The sequence below is a fragment of the Notamacropus eugenii genome, chromosome 1 (genome assembly GCF_028372415.1).
Source record: "Notamacropus eugenii isolate mMacEug1 chromosome 1, mMacEug1.pri_v2, whole genome shotgun sequence".
Lineage (NCBI taxonomy): Eukaryota > Metazoa > Chordata > Mammalia > Diprotodontia > Macropodidae > Notamacropus > Notamacropus eugenii.
The window spans coordinates 297765405-297787695 of NC_092872.1; the positions used below are offsets into that span (position 1 = coordinate 297765405).

The following is a 22291-nucleotide window of genomic DNA, read 5'->3' on the forward strand; positions in this document are numbered from 1 at the left end:
TCTGTGATTATGACTATTGGGCACAGCTTTCCTTGCTGGTTGTAAATGATATACACATTGAAAGATTTTGAGTGCTCAGCAGAAGTAAGGTGGCTAAAGAGCTGGGGATAAATTTAAATTTAAATCCTCCTCTGAATATGAGCAAGGCAAACCCTTCCTGGACCTGTATACAATAAAGATTATGCAAGGAGCAGAGTTTTTTGGCATTTAAAATAAAATTAATAAATAATATCAAAATGTGTCTCACCCAGCTTGTTGCCTGCATTAATTGGCACAAGTTTAATTTCTAAAATGTGTTTTTTAAAAAATCAATTCATAAACAATTGTTATAGAAGTCCTTGTTTTATTATGAAAATGATCAGTTTGATCAAAAAAGTCTGCTCACAAGTTATATAAATGAACATTCTACATACAAAAATCTATCTGAAACACCATTATTTTTAATGGGATGCAAATGTTTTGAGAATTTATCACTTATGAAAATCCATTTCAGGATAGATCTTTATATTTCTATAAGTAGATGCAACATCACAACAAGGACAATTGGAACACGACCTGGACACAACCTTTATAGGTTGAAAGTCTGAAATCATTTTTGATAGATCAGGTGAAGACATTTTAATAACCAGCCTTTATATATATTCAGAATTACTTGCTATACTGATGTGATTTTCAGTCAGTTTTTTTTTCCTCCTTAAGGCTACTAGACTTGGTTTCAAATGTGTAGAGAGAATTCTAGACCACTTAATGCAAAAATAAAAAAAAAAAACTCCAATAAAAAGTAGGAAATAGTATTTGTTATTAAGTGAAATATTGTCCCAGTTACTAAGTAAATCATGTTACATGTGAACAGGGAAGACAAGTTATCAAATATTATCAAATTATGTTTTGTTTATACCCCTCATTAAAAAAAAATGATTTCCCCCATCTCAGACAATACCAATTATGAAATTAAAATACTTTTTTTCCGTCAGGTTGGAGGGGGAGGATAATACTGTCCATAATTCCAGGGATTCTGGTAATTGTACTGTAAAGAAAAAACAAATTAGCACAGTTATGTGGTTGCTTTTGTCATGAAATAAGTTGTTATTCACCAAAATTATGTAAAGAGAGGAGGAACCTCATTTTAACTCCTCCATTTTACAGATGGTCGGAGACACAATATCCCTTTAGTAGTTAACTCCCCTGATTCCTCAAAGCACAGCAGTACTGAAATCAAATATTTCTACTCCTAATTCAGTAATCAAAAAATTAAGGTCCATAAAAAAATTAGCTATGGCTCTAAAAACCAGAACCATAAGGCCTATGCTTAGAATCAGGTATAGGATCTAGTACATATGAAGAAAAGTCATCATGGCAGAAGGGCTTGACTTGGAGTCAAGATATAAATTTCAAAAGTCCACCTCTGACCCGTACAGTGACTCATGGACAAATCACAACTTTCGTATGTCTCAACCAACTATCAAACATTTATATATAAGTTACAATCTGCATTATTTAGAGTAAGTTCCCATACTGGCAAAAACAGGTCAAAACGAGCATTTACTAAGCACCTACAATATACTAGGGACTATAGAATTTGGACTGTACTAATGTTCTCTTAGTGAAGAGGATACTAACATGTAAAAAAATTTAAATGATACCTTTGTTTGCAATTTAACAAGAGGGTACACAAATACATAGGTCCCTGACATACTGCCATGTCTACAAAGTCAATGGGTAAGATAAAAAGTTTAAAAAAATAAGATCATATAGAAAAAGCCCCAAATCTGAATTGTTTATACTTACTTGATACCAGGCACTATAATTATATGCAGCTTGGTTAGCTTGGATATCTCCATCAATCATTTGAGTTGATGCTAAAGTTGCATCTTCTGTATGTACTTTTTTTTCATCTGGCTCTTCTGCTCTATTAAGACAAATGAAAATTACTTAACATTTCAAAATTCTGGTCAGAAATACCATCAAGTTGTGTATTCATTAAGTTTTTAAAAGTATATCCCATGTTCTTCAGTCAGTTTAAATCAACATAATGAAGAAGCAATAAGGTTCTTGCCTGCACTGATAAATAGTGGTACTGATTCTGGATTATACACAACTTTACTGTATGTAGATTAACTTTTAAAAATGTTTTTTCTATATTCAGAAAAAAACCTTCTGAACCAAAAAGAATGATGGGTCAACCTCTCTTACAGGAACTGACATTCCCAATTAATGACTTGTACACTCACAAGATCACAGATTTTGTGTTAGAAGGGTTTTTTTTTAATCCTCTCAATTTAACAGATTAAAAAAAAAAACAACAACAAAACAGGCCGTGAGATCAGGTTGACTTGGCCAAGGTTATAATGGTAATAAAACATCAAAGGCAGGATTTGAACCTAGGTCTTCTGAGTACAAAACAAGTGTTTTATGGGTTAAAAAATAACCTTTAGAAATGTTAACTGCAAAGTATTTCTTCAAGTTAAATCCAGTGTAATGAGCCACCTTGATCTTATAGATATTACATACCCATTTTCAGCTTTCCTTTTTAAAGAGTCTTGTTCTTTTAAAAGTATTTGATGTTCATCATAAGCATCCAGAAGCCTATATAGGAAAAAAATGCACTGCGTTTTTTCCATATTTTAAACTATAAGATAATGTATTTTTTTTCCCAGAAAAATCTATGTTTGCTATTTCAAAAGAAAAAGGTCTTTGAGCTTTATAACAGTAATCGAAGTTTATTTTGTAGTTAGAAGAGAAAATCTATAATATTAAATGAAAACCAAGAAGTTTCCAACTTGAATGTAACAAGATTCCTGTCACTTAAAAACCTATGAATGGGATCCATTTAATAACAAGAGAATTCCTACCTTAAATCCTTAATTTTCATGATTAAAGTTACTTTTATCAATCTTGTGCCTCAAAACATAAACTCCAAAATCATAAGTAGTCACAAAAAAGGATATACTTTTTTATGTAAGATGCAAGTAGTAAACAAAAAGGAAAAAATTTTATCCAAGCCATACAGGTTTTTTTTAAAAACTATACTATTTCCATAGACATGCAAGCTGGACCATGATGTATATGTATGTATGACTTTCACTTCCTCAACTGGCTGACATGCATTTCTCTAAAATAATCAAACAACACAGCACTGAGGAATTGTGGGGTATCAAAATTCAGAAAAGGTACCAAAATAAAGACACCCACTCTGATGCCTGTGATTCCAGTTCTTAAGATTTTTTCTAGAAAAGCAAAAACTGCTGCGCTGAGTTATGCCCTTGGTTCAACATCTTTGTCTGTTTTCTGAGGATCAGACTAGTGAATGACAGCAAAGATATACGGGAAACCATGCTGAATGATGAATTATTAGGCCAAAACAACACATAATGTGAAAAAAAATCATTTATGAGGCCCTCTTCTACTTATTTACTACCCATGTAAGCATCAACTGGGTACTATGGGTCTCAATTTCTTCAACTGTAAAATGTGAGGGTTGGCTTAGTGCAAAGTTGTCCAGAAAATGAAAAATTACCCTAAAATGAGAATCTTTAAAGTATCTATAAACATCAGCTACTAGTAGACTATACGCTCATTATCAAAGAATCTCCAAGTCCTAACTCAGCTGAGATCTTCATCTACCACATAAGTTGTCTCTTTTATGGGATCTTGACAAATTTTTTTCTGTATCTTTCTCTACAATAGATTTTGCCCCACAAGGTACAAATTATCTTCAGGGTTTTTTCAAAACTTTATGATGACTACTGAAATTATGTTTCCTGTTGTATTTGGCTCATGGGAAAAAAAAAAAACAACCACCTCTGCGAAAGGGTATTTACAACCATGAGAATCTGAATCACAAATTCAGCAGCAAGTTCCTTTTGTTTTTTTAGTTTCCTTTACAATGTGAATGTTTCCAAAAAAAAAGTGATTCCCTATCTTCAGGTCAAGTCAAAATTAGTTAAAAAAATAATTAGGATCTGTGATCAGAATAATTTAAATTTACTCCAACAATGCAGATTGCAGCTCATCAATGCCTAGCCTGTCATGTACGACTGCTATTCATGTTCTCTTGTAAGTTCATGGGAGGAACACTCAAGTGTGCTATTTATATAGAATTCTCCCTCACTTTCTCCTGACATCCTGAGGGCCCCTGTGAAGCATTCTGCCCACCTGTCATACCTTTACCACATAACCAGCCCATCTTCTGTCATTCAGTTTCCTGAAGATATTTCTTTCTTCTGTTTTTCAGAGTTCTTCACTAAGTTGCAGCCTATTCACACCCTTTGTGTGACTGATATTCATTTTTAGTTCTTTGGTGAATGTTGTTGTATTCCAGGTCTTGCTGCCACACACCAACAATGGCAGAGTGCTGGTATCATCTTTTATGGACTTATGAAAAGAACTTTTGTGATTTTCCAAAGACAGTAGAATATAGCAGCCTGTTTTCCTCCTCACAATCAATTCTGTCCATCTGAACTGTCTGTCCCAGACACATATAGTAGTGGGTGAGTTCCATAGGTTGTATAAACAAACTCTTGTTGGAGTCTGGGAAATAGGCATTCTTCATCCACTTAGTCTTTGCTGTGTGTATGGTCAGGCCAGGTCTCTGAGAATACTCTTCAGTGTTCTGGGTCTTGATGCAATCAGCACTATCACCTGGACAATCTCAACACCCACAGAGGAGAATCCCTTTTCAATTTGGACTCTGGATCTCATCACCTCCACTAGAGTGCAGAGCAATTCTGGAACCCTACATCTTGTCACTCATGCCTTTTCTTGATGTTTATGACCAGCAGGTTATTGAAGAGGGTTGTTTCTCTTAGATCTTTCAAGGAAACATGAATGATGTGGATGTATCTATGAGAGAACCTTATTGTAATAGAACCTTCCAAAGTAAATGATGATGATGTTTTTTAAATCAACAAATGACAGCAGTGATTCAGTGTGGTCTTGTATTCTCTTCATTACTTGTGAACTGGTAAAGATGTGGGTCTGCTATTCTTCTTAATTCATGTAAAAAGTCTTTGGAAGATTTCATATAAATGGGAAAGAGGTCAAGAGCCATTATTATTCTCTTAAATGCCTTCTTCAGTGGTATTAAAGTCTATGATTCTTCTCCATGCCTTTGGAATATCTGCCTCCTTACCCACCTTATATATTCCTTGAAGTTCTCACAAATGGATCTAGTTAAACAGGCCTATTCATTGCATGGGTGTATCTCACTCAAAGTAAGAACGTGATAAGACCTTAGCTTAAAAGGGCTAAGGTCTCACACTACATCCTGGGCCATCTCCAGTCATCCTGATGAATATCAGGCCACTGGACCCAGATGGCTCTTGAGGAGAAAGTGAGGCTGATGACCTTGCACAGCCCTCTGTCACTCAAATCAAAGTCAACTGCAAGTCATGTCATCATCTTGATGTCATGGTCCTCTTCAAAAATGAAGGACAAACACAAACGGATCTAAGTATAATAACATTAGTTGTGTCCACTTCCTATTTCTGATAGCCTATCACTAGTTTTTAAATAGTGAACTATTAGTTAAATAGTTAAACTATTTTAGTTAACTAAATGAAAAACTAATTTAGTTAACTAGTGAAAATAGTAATTATTTTTAAACAGTTAAGATTAAATTGTTTCAATTGTACATCATCTCACTCATTTTCTTTTTCTTTTTTTAAACTAAGTCTATTGAGTTGGTTTCCAACTACGGAATCAATTCAGTGGTACTCCTGCATCAACAAGTTTATTTTCTGTCTTAAAATATACTCAGGTTTGGCTTTGCAGTGCTAGTTGGTACTCACCATTTCCTGTGCCTACCAATTTTTTTTTTAAAATAAAGTGTTAACAAAGATGGGATTTTGTGTAATCTATAAGCTTCAACCTTTCTCATCCTTATTCCTGAACTATTTTGTTCATATCTTCCTTCCACTTTTCTACTGAAGTCATCAAGTATTAAAGAATAGTATGTTGAGTTAAATCTATCGATCTTATCAATAAGTTTTTTTCTGTAGATTTTCTTTAAGGTTGATTCACAACTAATACTGATGCATAACCAATGCTGGGACTACATTAAATCTGTAGGATCTTCAAGCAGTAAGGATTAGGGACTATACCTTTGAGTTCAATGGTATAGGGAACTCCCTTCACACCACTGTAGGTTATGGCCATCCCTGTAACTTACAGTCCTAAAGAGCTGGCTAATAGCTTTAATACACAGACATAGTAATATGCATTTCTTAAGCACCTATGTATTTATTAGCCCTTATGCTGAGCGCTAAGCATACAGGAAAAAAAAAAAAGAAAACCAAGGAGCTAACATTCTATGAAAGGAGAAAGCATGTTTATAATAACATACACAAAGTATTTATCAAGGTGCTTTGATGGAAAAAAGGCACTAAGCTGTGTGTGGGAATCAGGACAGGCTTCCTTAGAAGGTAATGCTAGTGGAGTTCTGAAATCAGAAGGCATCTCATGCATAGACACTAAGCAATGCAAAGGTATGGAAACAGATGGTAGGGAGAGGGAGAGGGAAGGAGAAAGGGAGAGGGGGGGTGGGGAGAAAGGGAGAGAGGAAGAGAGAGAGAGAGAGAGAGAGAGAGAGAGAGAGAGGGAGAGAGAGAGAGAGAGAGAGAGAGAGAGAGAGAGAGAGAGGGAGGGAGGGAGGGAGGGAGGGAGGGAGAGGGAGACAGCATGGCAAAACAGGGGAAAGAACTCCAGATTCTACTTCAAGAACTTGGGTTAGAATCCTGGCTGTACTAACTTATTAAGTAAATCTTGTTAACTTAAACCTCTCTGGGCCTGAATACTTATCTGTAAAAGCTTTTAAGAGGTATTTAAACTTAAAACAGCACTAAGACTTCTGGGACATTCTGTACTACTAGAGTCCCTTTTAGCTCTAAATCCTGAATTTCTTCTCTAGGATGACAAGATATAGTGGGAGTGTGAACCCCAACCACATGGGGCAATGGACCACTCAGTGGTCTCACAAACAAGGATACATGGAAGTATAAAAATCAACCAATAAACATTTATTGAGTCTCTGTTAGGTGCTAGGTATCAAGTAAACACTAACAAAAAATAAAAATGAAAAACATTAATTTAAATTCCATGGGCAAACTGAAGATTTTATAAGGGAAACCAGATCTCTTACCATTATGGTTTCTATTTAAGTAAAAGGATGAGATCATTAATTTTAAAGCAATGATAAACAACACTAAGTTTAAATAAAAACCCATTAATAATTTTTTAAAAATTTGAGCTTTATCAGAAAATCTTATGTTCTAATGCACACTGTAATTGTAAGTACTCCTTTAAGATACATTTTGGAGCAAAAAATAGTTACACAATAAAACTTACTCTCAATACTGTTTTTTCTCTAATTTTCTTTTTTTTATGAATTTCACAAACATCAGGCAACATAATGAACATTTTTTATGTACAAAGAACAGAAATAAGAGATTACATACAAAACTATGAATCTCTGTTACAGATGTTTTTCTTTTAAAAGTACATATGAAATATAACATGATCATACCAACAGTGCTTGTGTCCTCTTCTGAAATTCCTTCTGATATGTTTTGTTGACACTTTTTATTCTTTGCTCTTCTATTACTAACTCCCCAAAACATAACATAAACATATTTTTAAGGCCATGAGATTTTTGGGGGGTCACAACTTGATATTTCACTGGTATAGGTAATTCCTGGAAAGATAATTCCCTCTACCAATGAAAATCTATAAATGTTCTGCAATTCAGAAAGGGTACTAAGAGCTTATTTCAGGGTTATACAATAATTATCCGATCCAGAGCTCTTGAATCCATGGAAACTCCATCCATTGTATTATGCTACTTTTAAGATTTCATTTTAAGAGCAAAAAATTCCTTATTTAAGTGCTATATTTTCTTCCGTCAAAATACCTCTGTTCCTCTATATTCCCACTGCCCCAATTTCAGGTTCTAATCACTAATTACTCTAATGAAGAGGGCCTAAAAATCATTAACTACAGTCTCTCCTCATCACACTTTTAGATGGCTACAAATTAAGCTATCACTCTCTGGTAGAAACTTCCAAAGTCTCCCCAAACCTCTTAAATCTGGTTTTTAAGACCTTATAATGAATAAATGTGGACATTACTTGTAACCAATTGAATCTCCTACTGATTAGCCAAACAAATCCTTTGCTCTAGTTAGTCATATTTCCTTAAAGACCATAAATTTAACCAAACTGATTGCTACCTCTTTCTAATATGCCTTTTCCCCCAAGCACCTTCAAAATCCAACGAGGTTGGCCAAGTTCACGATGTTTTCCTAAACCTTTCTAGGACATGCTTCATTTTGATTCTTAAATAGCAATGTAGGACAAAATACGTTAAAATTCTTTTGTATCTTGTGTGTATGTAACTCACAGTTTGTTACATTGTACTGCTTTTTTCTCTTCTTATTACACTTGCTTCTTTTTCCTCATTAATGTAAATACGTACATAATTAAGTGATGATGAGGAGTTCTTTTGGCTGGGTTATAAACCAAAATAATTTCTGGAAAATTTTAGCAAGAGAACTGACTTTCAGGAAATTGAGAATTTAGAACTTTACAGACAGATAGTATCTTCACCTCCAATATCACTTTAAAAAAAGAGAGGCACGAGGCATAAGTAGAATATAAGAGTAATGAAGGAAGAGTGTTACATTTTCCCTTAGTCAAAGGATCCAGTCCCCATTTGAATTAAGGGCACAGTAAGTTTTATGGAGAAACCAGAAACAAATTACCATTGATATATTGCTTGGCTTTAGTGTGGAGGGTTTCTTAGTATTTAATTTAGAAGGGAAAAATACGCACAACTACATAGATGTTTAAATATTTTTAGAAATCAATGTTTCCTCATTCATCTTTCAAACTAATAGCAGGTTTAATGTCTTACTTGTTCACATCAGAACCAAAATCTTCAAGAAACTCCACTTTCCGCTGAGAAAATGTAATTCTCATTTTAATAGGCAATGAACCATGTATAGCTTTGTCAAAACAGGTGAGGATATTGTCTTCATTTTGTTTGAGGTCTCCACTATATTCCATTTCAAGTAAATTGAGGTATAATTTTGTGTTCTCCTGTTGAAAAAGGAACACCAATAATATTAACTGCCTAAAATGTAGATAGAATGATAGAATTTTAAAACATTCAATAATAATTAGAATAGTAATAGTTATGTAAATACATTATAATAAAATTATATAAATACCATATAGAATTAGGGAATAGGGAGAGGTCAAGAATATCTACATACATAGAAAATTAAGTACAAACAAAGTAACGTCATGCAGAACAGACTAGTCACAAGCAGGGGACTCAGTAAAAAAGACCTGTGTATAGGAAGCAGTTAAGAGCAATATGAAATACCAAGGAATAAATGTCTATTTTCTCCTTGTGGCAATTATTAAGGAGCCATGGAGTTTACCAAATAGCAGATGAAATGGTTATAGTAATGGTTTTGGCACCAAGGCAGCTGTACAGAGAATGGATCATAGAGACAAAAGAAGGGAGAAAGAGAAGACAAAAGTTAGGGAGAACAAGAACTAGTACAATAGTCCAAGCATGAAGTGATGAGGGCCTAGACAGAAGCAGGAAAAACAAAACAAACAAGATCCCATTCTCTCTCTCGCTCCTCTCTCTATGTATATATTAAAAATTATATAGTGCAATAAAGATTGTTCCATGTAAAAAAATATAAACATCAGCACAGTTGTACTATATATTAGAAGTAACATTCCAAATACAGAAAATCTATGACTATTGATTGCTACATTTAGAATATATTTTTAAACAAGTGTTCTCAAAGGTTTTTTTTTTGGGGGGAAGTTCTGCTTTTAAATAAATAATTAGTATTTTTGCTGTCACATTACTTAAGAATGGGCAAACAATTAATGTCCCACCTCTGGCTACATTTCCATTTTTATCTGTAACTGATTCCTCTACTCAGGAGTTTTGTATTTATTTGTATTTATATGATAAGTGTTAATGTGCATATGCATACATATTTTAATAGTAATCGGACCTCTAATTTTACTGATATAGGCAACTCCAGGTGAATAAATTCCCTCTATCCTTCTAGAGATTGGCATCTGCCCTGCAACGTGGAGTGTACAGAGTGTACAACCCTGAAAAGTTAAGTAACAAGGGTCACAGAATGAGGATGACTAGAGCAGAAGTCAAGTCCAGGCCTTCTCAAACATCAGCTCTCTAACCAATTAGATGATACCTTCCCTAATTGCCTCTCTAATATCGGTTCGATAGTTAAAAATAAAAATGGCAACATCAGCTTAGAGGGACTGGTGTCTTCATGTAGTAATAAAATATATTACATACAGACCAAACCTGTCATCACTGTTGCCACTATGGTCAAGTGTTTACTTATTTGCCTATTTCAAAATCTGAAATACACAGAAGCACATACTTTGTCTCTCTCAATGGCTTCCAACAGCACTTTTCTTGATTTTGGAAGGTTCTTCTGTATCTTGAAAAGATGTCGGGCTAGTTTTATAGCATAAAATGAGGATTCATTATTTGATTTGGCATTCTTAACAGCATCCTGAAGCAAGTGCTCAGCTTCTTCCATGTTTCCATGTCGTCGCTCTAAACTTACTCTTCTCAAACGAACCATTGCCAGTCCTAGGACACATTCTTCAAATGTTCTTAAAATGCTTCTTGCTTCATTAATATTACCTAGAAGTATCAAGTAAATATTCAATATTCTTAAAAAGCCTTTTCCTACAGCCTTCCCATTATTGATTTGACTTTTGAATTTTTACTTTAAACTACAAATAAAATTTCAACTGATGTTGCAAATTCTTACCCTGCTGTTCTTCAAAAGCAGCCCATAGCATATGAACCATGGGTTTCTTTGGAAGATGTATAGTACAAGCCCTGCTGTAGACATGTCTCACTCCTTCGATACTATGGTTTTCCATGTACTTGGCATACTACATATAGAAACAGAGTAAACACTGAATAATTTATGATTGAGTAGGCCATTAAATACATTTCAGAACAATAAAATTCTATTTTTAAACCCATTCAGCACCTTTATTGAACCACTAGACTAGTTTCTGTAAGGAAGGACGAAGAGAGGCAACGAGGTTGGCATATGCAGCAGTCAAATCTGGTTGCAAGCAGACCATCTCCTAATGCAACAGATATAGTTACATGAACAACATTCGACAGAGGTACAAAAAAGGTTAGTCACTAGATCAATGTTTGTAATCTATTAAAATTCATTAATATGTAATTTACTCACCTTAATCCAAAAGTCCTCATAGAGGGCACATGATATGACACATCTTTCAAAAAGAACCACAACACGTTCATGAGTCCCATTTTCAATTTCAAATTCTAAGTATTCTTTCCAGTTTTTCAGCTGTGCCTTTTCCAATGGTTTCACGTGGAAATAAGGTCTTTTAATCTGAAATTTAAAAAATAGCATGGCAACTCAAAAATGCTAATACTCTAACATAAAAATGTCAAATGTGAACTCAATAATATAAATTAAATACTGGTCTAGTGTCTAAAGATGTTTTCAGCTCTAACACTCTGTGGGATTTTTTGGTATTTATTTGTATTTATATCCCCTGTACTTGGTATAATGCCTATGAAGCAATTAACACATTCTAATGTAATAATTTAAAATATTAAGCTATTCAGCTGGGCATAATAATTTTTTTTTAAATGCTCATGAACTCTTGGTTTTTTCAGCATCATCTAATGATTTTGATCTAGTTTAGCATTTACTTATTTATGTAACTTTATTCAATATTCTAAGAACTCTAATACAATCTTGATTGACTCATGGTACCTACTGGAATTTGAATAAATCACTTTAATGGGATTTATTTATAGGATAGATATTTTGATTAGGAAAGTAGGTATCTCATCTTTATTTCCTAGTTAAACAGGCACAAACATAAGAACATAAAACAAGCCAAGTTTCAATACACCACATATATTTCAAAAAAAGAATACTTACACCTTCTTCAAAGGTCCACCTTTTGCTAACCTCATGCTCATTGTAATTAAACATTTCTTGATGAATCTCAATGATTCTATGTCTCATGTTTTCTATTTCAGTGATTAGCTTAGGAAAGAAAAAAGGGGGGGAGAAGAAATTAGAGCAGCATACCAACAGATTTCAATTCATACAGCTTACTTTGAACTCAGAATTATAAAGTTATACACTGCCTGTTCTACCAGAGACAGAATCAATATTAAAATTCACCCCTTATGGGATTTTCAGAAAATATTTTTGCATTTCTTGAAGTTTCTAGGTTGTACATTAACTATCAAGAAATTCTTTGCTGGCCATCTTTAAATGGTAAAAGTTATCTTTTATGCTAAATTAATAAAAAATACTTGTTCCTATAAACAGATTACATACATTACATTTAAAGCTAAAAGTTGCAGCTGAGGAATTAGTCACTATTTGCATTCAAGAGAAGTGAAAGACATTATTTTAATCATTTCATTTTCAAAATTAGAACTGACTGGTAATAGGACAGCTTATAATACATTACATCTGTAAAGAAGAATCTTGCAAACAGGGTTTATCATACACTAAGAACTTTTAACTTTTTAATTACCTTTGCTGGGTCAGTTATATCTTCAATTCCAGAAGGTAAATCATCACCAGGGGGGCCATCATCACCACTGTGTCCATTTACAGAAGCCAATTCTCTTCGTAGCTGAATAAACTGCTCACTAGTTAAAAGATCTCTAGGCAAGTTATTTTGTACATGTTCTTTAAACCTACAAAATACAATAATATATATTAAATATTTCAAAAAACTCAGCACATCTTACTCTTTTAGAGAAAATTTGCAATGACTCTTCAGATTTCGTTTTCAGAATTTAAGAGAAATAAACATTCTGATAAAACTTCAATATATCAGAGGAGGTTATTAGAAAAAAAGAACCAGCATCAGAGATAAAAACATAATGGTATAAACGAACAAAAACACAAAATTGTATAAATAAAACTGCTTAATTATGACCAAGATTTATTTGTATAAATGAAATATAAATTTGATTTCACTTTGTTATATACTTTTAAAAGTCAAGTCAGCTGAAGATTTTTAAAAATTCTTGAAGTTATGCATCTCTTTACTAATTTCAGAGGTAAAAAGATTCACTGAGAAAAGACAAATAGAAAAAAATATTTTTGTTCTATGCCCCCTCAAGTTATTATCAAGATAAAAGCATAGAGATAATGGACGTGCATTACAAAATAAATTAATAAATAGTTATTGTATATAAACACTTTTTACTGTTCAGTCGTTTTTCTAGATGTTTGACTCTTCATGACCCTATCTGGGGTTTTCTTGTCAAAGTTACTAGAGTGGTTTGTTCTTTCTTTCTCCAGCTCATTTTACAGAAGAGGAAACTAAGGCAAACAGAGTTAAGTGATTGGCCCAGGACCACCCAGCTAAGCCTAAGGCCAGATCTGAACTCAGGAAGATGAGTCTGGGAATATATAATATTATAAAATATATATTATATATACACATTATATATATATAAGGGATAATATAGCAATTATCCCTTAGGCCCAGCACTCTATCCAGTGCACCACTCCCATATAAATGCTACAAGTGCTTACAGATAAACACAAAAGTCTGTGTGCACCTTGATGTGAATATTACTGAAAAATTTTAGGTAAAGATACTGTTATTTAATGTACAGATTCTCATCTAAAAAGCTTAACTTGCTTGACATTTGCCATGCAGAATCTTGTTTTAATAAATATAATTTTAACATCTATGCCTATAACTTCATTGTTATGCTGGGCAAGCACTCCCTTACAAGGTTTTAATGACATCAACACTATAATACTTCTGAATAAAAATTTCATAATATGGGTTTATTTAGAAAAACAGATAGAGAGCATTTGTTAAGAATTTCCCATGTACTTGACTCTCTACATTTACTAGTCACAACACATCAGGGAGGGGACCCAGAAAAGAGAGAAAAAAAGAGAAGACATTTTATAAGTGTATTTGTATACATAAAAATACATACCTACACATACACTGCTATGCATGCATGTGTGTATGTACGTATACTAATACCAACATCAAAAGAGAAAAATCTGTATTCAATTTCTAGCTTCTTCACCACTCAGAATATTATCATAACATGTTTAGACAATGTTTTCTTATTTGAAAAGTGAAAAAGATTTTATAATCACAAAAGATTTTACTACCTTGAAAGTGCTTTTGACCACTCTGAAAAATAGTCACTACTAATGATAGAATTTTTAAAAGTAAGTTGTTCAAAGTTAAAATAGTGATTAAGTAGTAGCAAAGCCAAGATCCACACCAGGATCTTCTGATACAAAATCCAATATTTCCACTATAATACACTATTCAAAACATTTAGATGAAAGTTCCACTCATACACTGATTATTTTTAAAGCACTTTAAAATCCTTAGTTTTTCAACTTACCTCTGGAAATGATGACTATAGAGTTGTGTTGGAATACCAAGAATACGATCATATATAGTTGTAACCTCTCTCAGATTTCCCTGTTCATTTTCCCAGTTTATGTACATTTCCCATAATCTGTCAGATCGGAAATCTGTTCCTGCAGCTAAAACAGCATGCTCGAAAGTTCTGAAAAATGAAATTATTCTTAAAATTATCTGTAATGCAATCACCTTCTAATGATTTTACAATCTTATGATTCTAATATTAAAATTTAATTTCAACTAAATCATACATAACTAAAAAAGTTAAAATTCCATGAATTAATGTAATATAGCAATTATCTCTTAGATCAAACAGCACAAAACTATACACATTGTGTACACATTTAATTGAAAAGGAAACTTAAGTTGCAAACTGAAATGTGATATAAGTAAATGCAGTAATTCTGAATGTAATTGCTCCTTTTGGGCAAGAGCAATTTTGTCTTATTTATCATTGCCCTTAGCACAAAGTATTGCACATACAGGTGCTAAATAAATGTTTGCTGAATGAAGAAATTAATATAACTCCTGCATAGGGAGTTCTCAAACATTAGATTTTAAAATAAATATGAAAAAAGCAAATAATGATATATAAAATGACTGAAAAATGGTAAGAGAAGTGTCACAAAAACTTAGCAAGTTACAGAAAATTATCTTGATGACAAAGAAACTGAAAGAAGTTAACACAGACATCATATACAGACAGAAATTACACCTAAGGTCAAGGAAGAGAAAGAGTTAAAAAAAAAAAAAGATCATGAATTCAAGTAATAAAGACCACATGAATTACATTACAGCATTCCAAGATTATGCTATTGTGATCACTGTAGTAAGTTTTGAAAAAGTGCAACAGAAGATATGTTTAAGGCTTCAAAGTGTTTTTTTTTTTTAAACACTCAGTTATTTACAAATGTTCCCTCAATTTATCAAAGAGGAGAAAGGGATACCATTCTGAAAACTATAAACAATTAAGCTTGATGCCAGCTCCTAGATAAATTTTATAACATATATATTTATTGAAATTTTAACTCATTTTTAGTTTTCAGCATGCACTTTTATAAGACTGAGTTTTAAATTTTCTCCCTTTCCTATCCCCCTCCCCAAGATGGTGCATAATCTGATATAGGATATACATTTACAATCATATTAAACATATTTCCAGATTAGTCATAATGTGAAGAAGAATTAGAGCCAATGGGAAAAACCATGAGAAAGATACAAAAACAAAAAAAGAGAAAAAAATAGTATGCTTTGATCTGCATTCCGATTCCATCAGCTCTTTCTCTGGTTGGGAATAGCATTTTCCATTAGGAGTCTTTTGGAACTGTCTGAGATCATTGCACTGCTGAGAAGAGCAAAGTATATCAAAGATGGTCATCACACAATATTTTGTTACTATGTACATATTTATGAAAAGATAGTTTGTGATCTAGAAAAGAAAGATCACTAAGAACCAACACTGACTTACTGGTTGGTTGGCTATTGTCCTTCATTCTCAAAGAGGACAAGAATGACATCACCATGATAAAGCCAAATTTCAGTGTGTCCGACTATGGCTGATCAGACCAATACGAGCTCAGAATGCTCTACCACAGATTGGGCACATATAGTCTGTGTGAACAATTGGGGTGGATACTTCAAATTTGTGCGTCCTACGTTTCCTTTGTGCTGTCTCAATTCTGCTTTGTTCATAGAGCACAGCACTCTCTTTGATGTGGACACGCCATGCTGAGTGGTCCTATGCCAGTATCTCCCATGTCGCACAGTCAAATCCAAAGTTCTTGAGAGAGACATTGAGTGTCCTTCTATCACTTCTTCTGACCACCACGTGCTCTCCTGCCTCATGTGAGTTCTCCATAAAATAGTCTTTTTGGCAAGTGTACATTTTGCATTCAAACAACATGGGCAGCCCACCGGAGTCATGCTCTCTGAAGCACAGTTTGAATACTTGGCAGTTTAGTTCCAGTAACGACCTCGGTGTCTGGTATCTTCTCCTGATAGGTGATCCTCAGAATCTTCCTAAGGCAGCTCAAATGGAAGTGATTCAATTTCCTGGCATGAAGCTGGTAGACTGTCCATGTTTCACAAGTATACTCAATGAAGCACAACAGCTCTGTAGACCTTCAGTTTGGTAGTCGGTCTAATACTTTGTCTCCCAAACTTTTCTTTGGAGCCTCTCAAACACTGAGCTAGCTATGGCAATACGTGCATCAACCTCATTGTGAACTAAGTACCAACACAGACTTACTAAAAGTAGTCATGACAACCTAATTTTATTTCATTTTGTAGTGGGAATAGGTTTGGGACAATTCCAAAGAAATATATTAATTTTAGCAAAGTATGCCTACACATTTCTTTTTTGTCTCTCCAGTTAGAATGCCAACATCTTCCAAGCAGGGATTATACAATTCATTATATTTACATTTCCAGTGCCTAACACAGTACCTGGCACCTAGTAGGAGTTTAAAGTTTGTTGAATGATCTAAACTCTCATACAATGTCACTCCAATTAGTATACCAGGAAAAAAAATGTAAGTTGGTTAAACAAATCACATCCGAAGTCTTGATTAACAGATATCAATTTAGAAAGAGGTTTCTAATGTCAAACTATGAAGATCTGTACTTATATGACCAAAAGATTATAGGTAGAGACTCAAAAGGTACTTCAGAAGCCAACTAGTTCAACATCATCACTTTATAAATGAGGGAACTAAATAAAGCTCAGGGACATTAGATGATTTGTCAAAGGTCACAGAGGTGTCCGCTATCCTTTCATAATCGAGATGTTTATCAAATATTTGGATAAAAACACCTAGAGTATGTGTATTAAGTATGTGACTAAAGTTGAACTGGATACCCAATATAAGAATTAAGATCCAAAATTATCTAAATAATCTGGAGTGATAAGCTAAAATCAACAAGATAGAATTTAACAGGGGTAGATGTTTGGGTCTGAAAAATGCTTTACAAATATCAACTCATTTTAAACTCATAACCAGAACGGTAAGTGCTATTATTGTTCCAATTTTACAAATAAGGAAACTGAGGCAAGAAAAATTTAGGTGGTTTGCCAAAGGTCACACAGATTTGAAAGTAGGTCTTACTGACTGCAGGTCCAATGCTTAATATCCACTGTAACATCTAACTGTCTTAAAAAGAAATAAACTGCATAAAAACAGATGAAACTTGGCTTGACAGCTGTTCAAATAAAAAAACACCAAAAGGTTTAAGCTAATAAGGCTCCATACAAACCAACAGTCCAAAGAAATTTTAGGCTGTCGTTAACAAAAATAGAGGGTCTACACATCAAGGAAGCTAAGACCTCTACCATTATCTTTACCGATTTTGAAGTTATAGACTGTATTTTCAAATTTCCAAAGAAAATCTACAAAGATTCAGTAGAAGGGCAACCAGAATGATGTAGAAACCTGCTTATCTGAAGAACACTTGAGGGAAATGGGATAAGTTGAAAGGACAACTGTTTTAAAAGACTGTCTTCTGGTGGAGTTTGCTGTAGATCAAATAACATTGTTCTACTTTTTCTTTTCTGTGTTTTCTTTCACAACATGGGCAATAAGTACATATGCTTTGGCATGACTACATTTATGATCTACATCACACTTGTCTTATCATGGAGGGAGGGAAAGGAAGGAGAGAGAATTTGGAACTCAGTTTTTTTTTTTTAATTTTATTTATTTTTTTAATGTTCTACATTCACCACCATAAAACTTGGATTTTTACCCCCCCACACACCTACCGCCCTCCCTCCCCAAGACGGTATACAATTCTATATAGGATCTACATATACTTTCCTACTGAACACGTTTTCACTATAGTCATGCTATGTAGACAAACTAAAATAAATGGAAGAAATCATACAACAAATCAAAACATAATACACACACACACAAACATGACCTGCTACATTCTGTGAATGAATTCCATAGTTCTTTCTCTGAGTGTGGAAGGCATTTTGCCTTAGAAAACCATTGGGAATTTTTTTTTTTAAGTTCCTGCATTATTACCAAGTTCCAAGTCTACCAGAAAAACTCTCACGCCCTGTGGTAGTTGCTGTGGACAAAGTTCTCCTGGTTCTGCTCCTGTCACTCAGCATCAGATCATATAAGTCCTTCCAGACCTCTCTGAAGTCTTCTTGTTCATCATTTCTTATAGTGCAATAATATTCCATTACATTCATATAACATAATTTATTCAGCCACTCCCCAATTGATGGGCATCCCCTTGATTTCCAGTTTTTGCCAACTATAAAGAGTGCTGCTATAAATATTTTTGTACATGTGGGACCCTTTTCCATTTTTTATGATCTCTTGGGGATACAGTCCTAGAAGTGATATTGCTGGGCCAAAGGGTATGCACATTTTTGTAGCCCTTTGGGCACAGTGGAACTCAGTTTTTCAAAAAAGGAATGTTAAAAAATTGTTTTTATACGTAATTGTATTTTCCTTAAAAGAAAAGGCTGTCTTCTAAAAGAAGACAGACATTCTTCAGTTCGCAAATGAAGGGAAATTAAAGTAGATTTTGGCTCAGCATAATGAACAGTTATCACAAAACTAAACAAGTCATCATATGAGATCCCATGAAACAATTATAATGAATATATGCAAAGAATCTTTTAACCAACATGGGTGAGAGTATGGACACTCCGGCATGGGAACTAGTTCTACCACTGTTATGACTCATCAGTATATGCCTTATCCAGAGTCACATAGCTAATAAGTTTCAGAAGTGGGATGTAAACCCAGATTTTCCTCACTCCAAGTCTATCATGACACAATGCCTGCCTATAACTATATCTACATGAACTTACTCAATGAAATGGATTTATGGTCTCAATGATTCAGGAGTTCCCTCCAATAACATAGACTAGAACACATTACAATTATATCTACAGATACATATAGACATCAGTGGGTAGATTGATACATATATATACAGACACATACTTGCAATTAAAACAACTGCATTCAGAGAGTTAATCAAAATAAATTAACTGCCACAATAAAGAGACCAAAAGAGCCCTAAAGAATGCCTTAGTTATCATGCCTATGTCCTTATGTCAGATAGAGAGAAACAGATGTAAGATGGAGAGAGATAGCTGCTAAAAGAAACAATCAGGTTAGGACATAAACTATTTTGCATAATCTTACTAAGAAGAAGAATGGATAATTATGGGTAGTGCCATCTATTAATGCAAACAGAAGCTACTGAGAGTAAAACCACTTTAAAAAAAAACTTTAAAATCTGACTTCTGTAATCAAGTAATCAAGAGGATATAACCACAGCTACTGATCCATACCCCTCTCTCCATTTATATAAAATATTCCTGAGACTTTTTACATCAATTATAGACATCCTTGATGAGGGTATTAGTAGAAAATAGTAGACTCACAACTTTACCAATTAATAAGTAATGAAGAGAATATAAGACTGCACATAATCACTGTGGTCATTTGTTGATTTAAAAAAAAACAACAGCATCATTTACTTTGGAAGGTTCTATTACAATAAGGTTCTCCCATAGATATGTCTACATCATTCACACTTCCTTGAAAGATCTAACAGAAACAACCCTCTTCAATAACCTGCTGGTCATAAGCATCAAGACAAGGCATGAGAGACAAGACACAGGCTTGCCAAAATTGCACTCTAGTGGAGGTGATGAGATCCAGAGTCCAAATTGAAAAGGGATTCTTTGTGGATGGTGAGATTGTCCAGGTGCTTTGGCTTGCAGATGATATTGTGCTGATTGCATCAAGACCCAGAACACTGAAGAGTATTCTCAAAGAGACTTGGCCTGACCACAAATCAGCAAAGACTAAATGGATGAAGAATGTCTACTTCCCAGAATTCAACAAGCTCTATGGATCTCACTCACTACTATGTGTGTCTGGGATAGACAGTTCAGATGGACAGAATTGATTGGGAGAAGGAAAGCAGGCTACTATATTCTACTGCCTTTGGAAAAATCACAAAATTCTTTTTCATAAGTCCATGAAAGAGGATACCAGCACTCTGCCATTGTTGGTATATGGCAGCAAGACATGGAATACAACAACATTCACCAAAGAACTATAAATGAATATCAATCACACAAAGGGTGTAAGTAGGCTGCAACTTAGTCAGTGAAAAACTGAAGAACAGGAGAAAGAGATATCCTCAGGGAACTAAATGACAGAAAGAAAAGATGGGCTGGTCACGTGGTAAAGGAATGACAGGTGGACAGTCAAGAGTCCTTCACAGGTACCCTCAGGATGTCAGGAAAAAGTGAAGGAGAATTCTATACATAGCACAGTGAGTGTTCTTACCCTTTCCTCCCCACCTCAGCCCTGTGAACTTACAGGAGAACACGAACAATAGTTGTGCATGATAGTGAGGCATTGTTTGGCTACAATCTGCATTATTGGTGAGTTTCTATATTGATGAAATCAGAGATCTATTTGAGCATGTATAATAAAAACACACATTCCCTGTGTGATATATTATTTGTGCCTGAGATTTCTGCAGATGCTTTTAAAAGGCAGGACTCACAAATCAAAACTGGCAGTTTACTCCACAAATATGACAGTGGATAAAGAGATGTACTTCAAAAGAGGATAACCTAGACTCAATTCCTCAAATATTATTAAACTCTAGGAAAGTCATTTCATCACTTTTACCCTCATATGTAGAACCAAGATGGTAATAATAGCACCTACATCATAGGGGTATTGTAAGAATCAAAAGGTGGATAAATTCATGGGGAGACAGAAGATCTGGCATTACCCGTCATTTACAAAGATCCTCAAGGGCCTGATGTCAGCACAACTTTATAGGCCCTACTGGGGCAGCTAGATAGTGCAGTGGATAGAGCACCAGTGCAGGAGTCAGGAGGACCTGAGTTCAAATCTCACCTCAGACACTTGACACTCACTAGCTGTGTGTGGGCAATTGCCTCATCCTGGGTCATCTCCAGTCATCCTGATGAATATCTGGTCACTGGATTCAGATGGCTCTGGAGGAGAAGTGAGGCTGGTGACCTACACCTCCCTCCCTTGCTCAAAACAAAGTCAAGTGTAAGTCATGCCATCATTTCTCTGATGGCCTGGTCTTCTTCGGCAACTAAGGACAAACATACACCCCCAATAGGTCCTACTAGCCAGTCAGGATTCTAGCAGAAGAAAAAGTCAACTTCCTGTGGTTAGCTGTTCAAGTAGAACGAGAGAGGGGAAGTATGGAGGCTCTAAGGTTAAAAGATGACTTAAGTAGAGAGGGAAAACTGTACAGTCCTTGTCCCAGGTCTTTGTCCCCAGGCCAGGCCTATGGAAGAACAGATAAAATTATAACAAAATTCAAGCAGAAGGACAAAAGGATTAGCATCTCAAAGGAAACAGTGGGGAAAAAAGTGGGAAGGAAGGAAATTAGCACTATCCAATTTTAAATTATACTATAAAGCACTAATCATCAAAATTCCTTAAAAAATAGAAAACTTTATCAATTAAAGTCATATGAAATAGGGCCTAAAAGCATAATAGGGTCTGAAAAACCACAGAACACCAAATATATATTATGGTAAAGACTCATGACAGGACAAAAACTTCTGGTAAAACTGTAAAGCAGTCACAAAGAAATCAGCTCTCACATCCCATACAAAAATAAGCTCCAAACAGACACATGACCTAAATAGAGGCAGTCATATCAAATAAATCAGACAAAACAGAACGGAAATATGTTTCACAACTTTGGATAGGGAAAGCATTCTTAAACAAAATTGGTAAAGAAGATCCTAAGACAAACTG

The 22291-nt window shown here is 34.4% G+C and overlaps 1 protein-coding gene and 1 non-coding gene across 6 annotated transcripts in view; both read right to left on the reverse strand.

Annotated features, from left to right (window-relative positions):
* Positions 1-323: 323 nt before the first annotated feature.
* Positions 324-22291, reverse strand: part of PRPF39 (pre-mRNA processing factor 39) — a 46376-nt gene continuing 24408 nt past the window's right edge. For 3 of the 5 annotated variants that reach the window (XM_072629270.1, XM_072629272.1, XM_072629274.1), the window contains 10 exons: positions 14473-14640; positions 12612-12777; positions 12002-12109; positions 11276-11440; positions 10835-10961; positions 10436-10704; positions 8908-9092; positions 2512-2586; positions 1789-1909; positions 778-1027 (listed from right to left, as the gene is read on the reverse strand). In XM_072629270.1, coding sequence (XP_072485371.1) covers positions 971-1027; positions 1789-1909; positions 2512-2586; positions 8908-9092; positions 10436-10704; positions 10835-10961; positions 11276-11440; positions 12002-12109; positions 12612-12777; positions 14473-14640 — 1441 coding nt within the window. In that variant the 3' untranslated portion in view covers positions 778-970. Of the gene's footprint in view, positions 1028-1611; positions 1910-2511; positions 2587-8907; positions 9093-10435; positions 10705-10834; positions 10962-11275; positions 11441-12001; positions 12110-12611; positions 12778-14472; positions 14641-22291 lie in introns of those variants that run through there. The other 2 variants (XM_072629271.1, XM_072629269.1) reach the window with 2 other exon arrangements.
* On the reverse strand, positions 10289-10374 carry LOC140521914 (small nucleolar RNA SNORD127). The gene has a single exon (XR_011973182.1). It is a non-coding gene; the product is annotated as a small nucleolar RNA SNORD127 (small nucleolar RNA).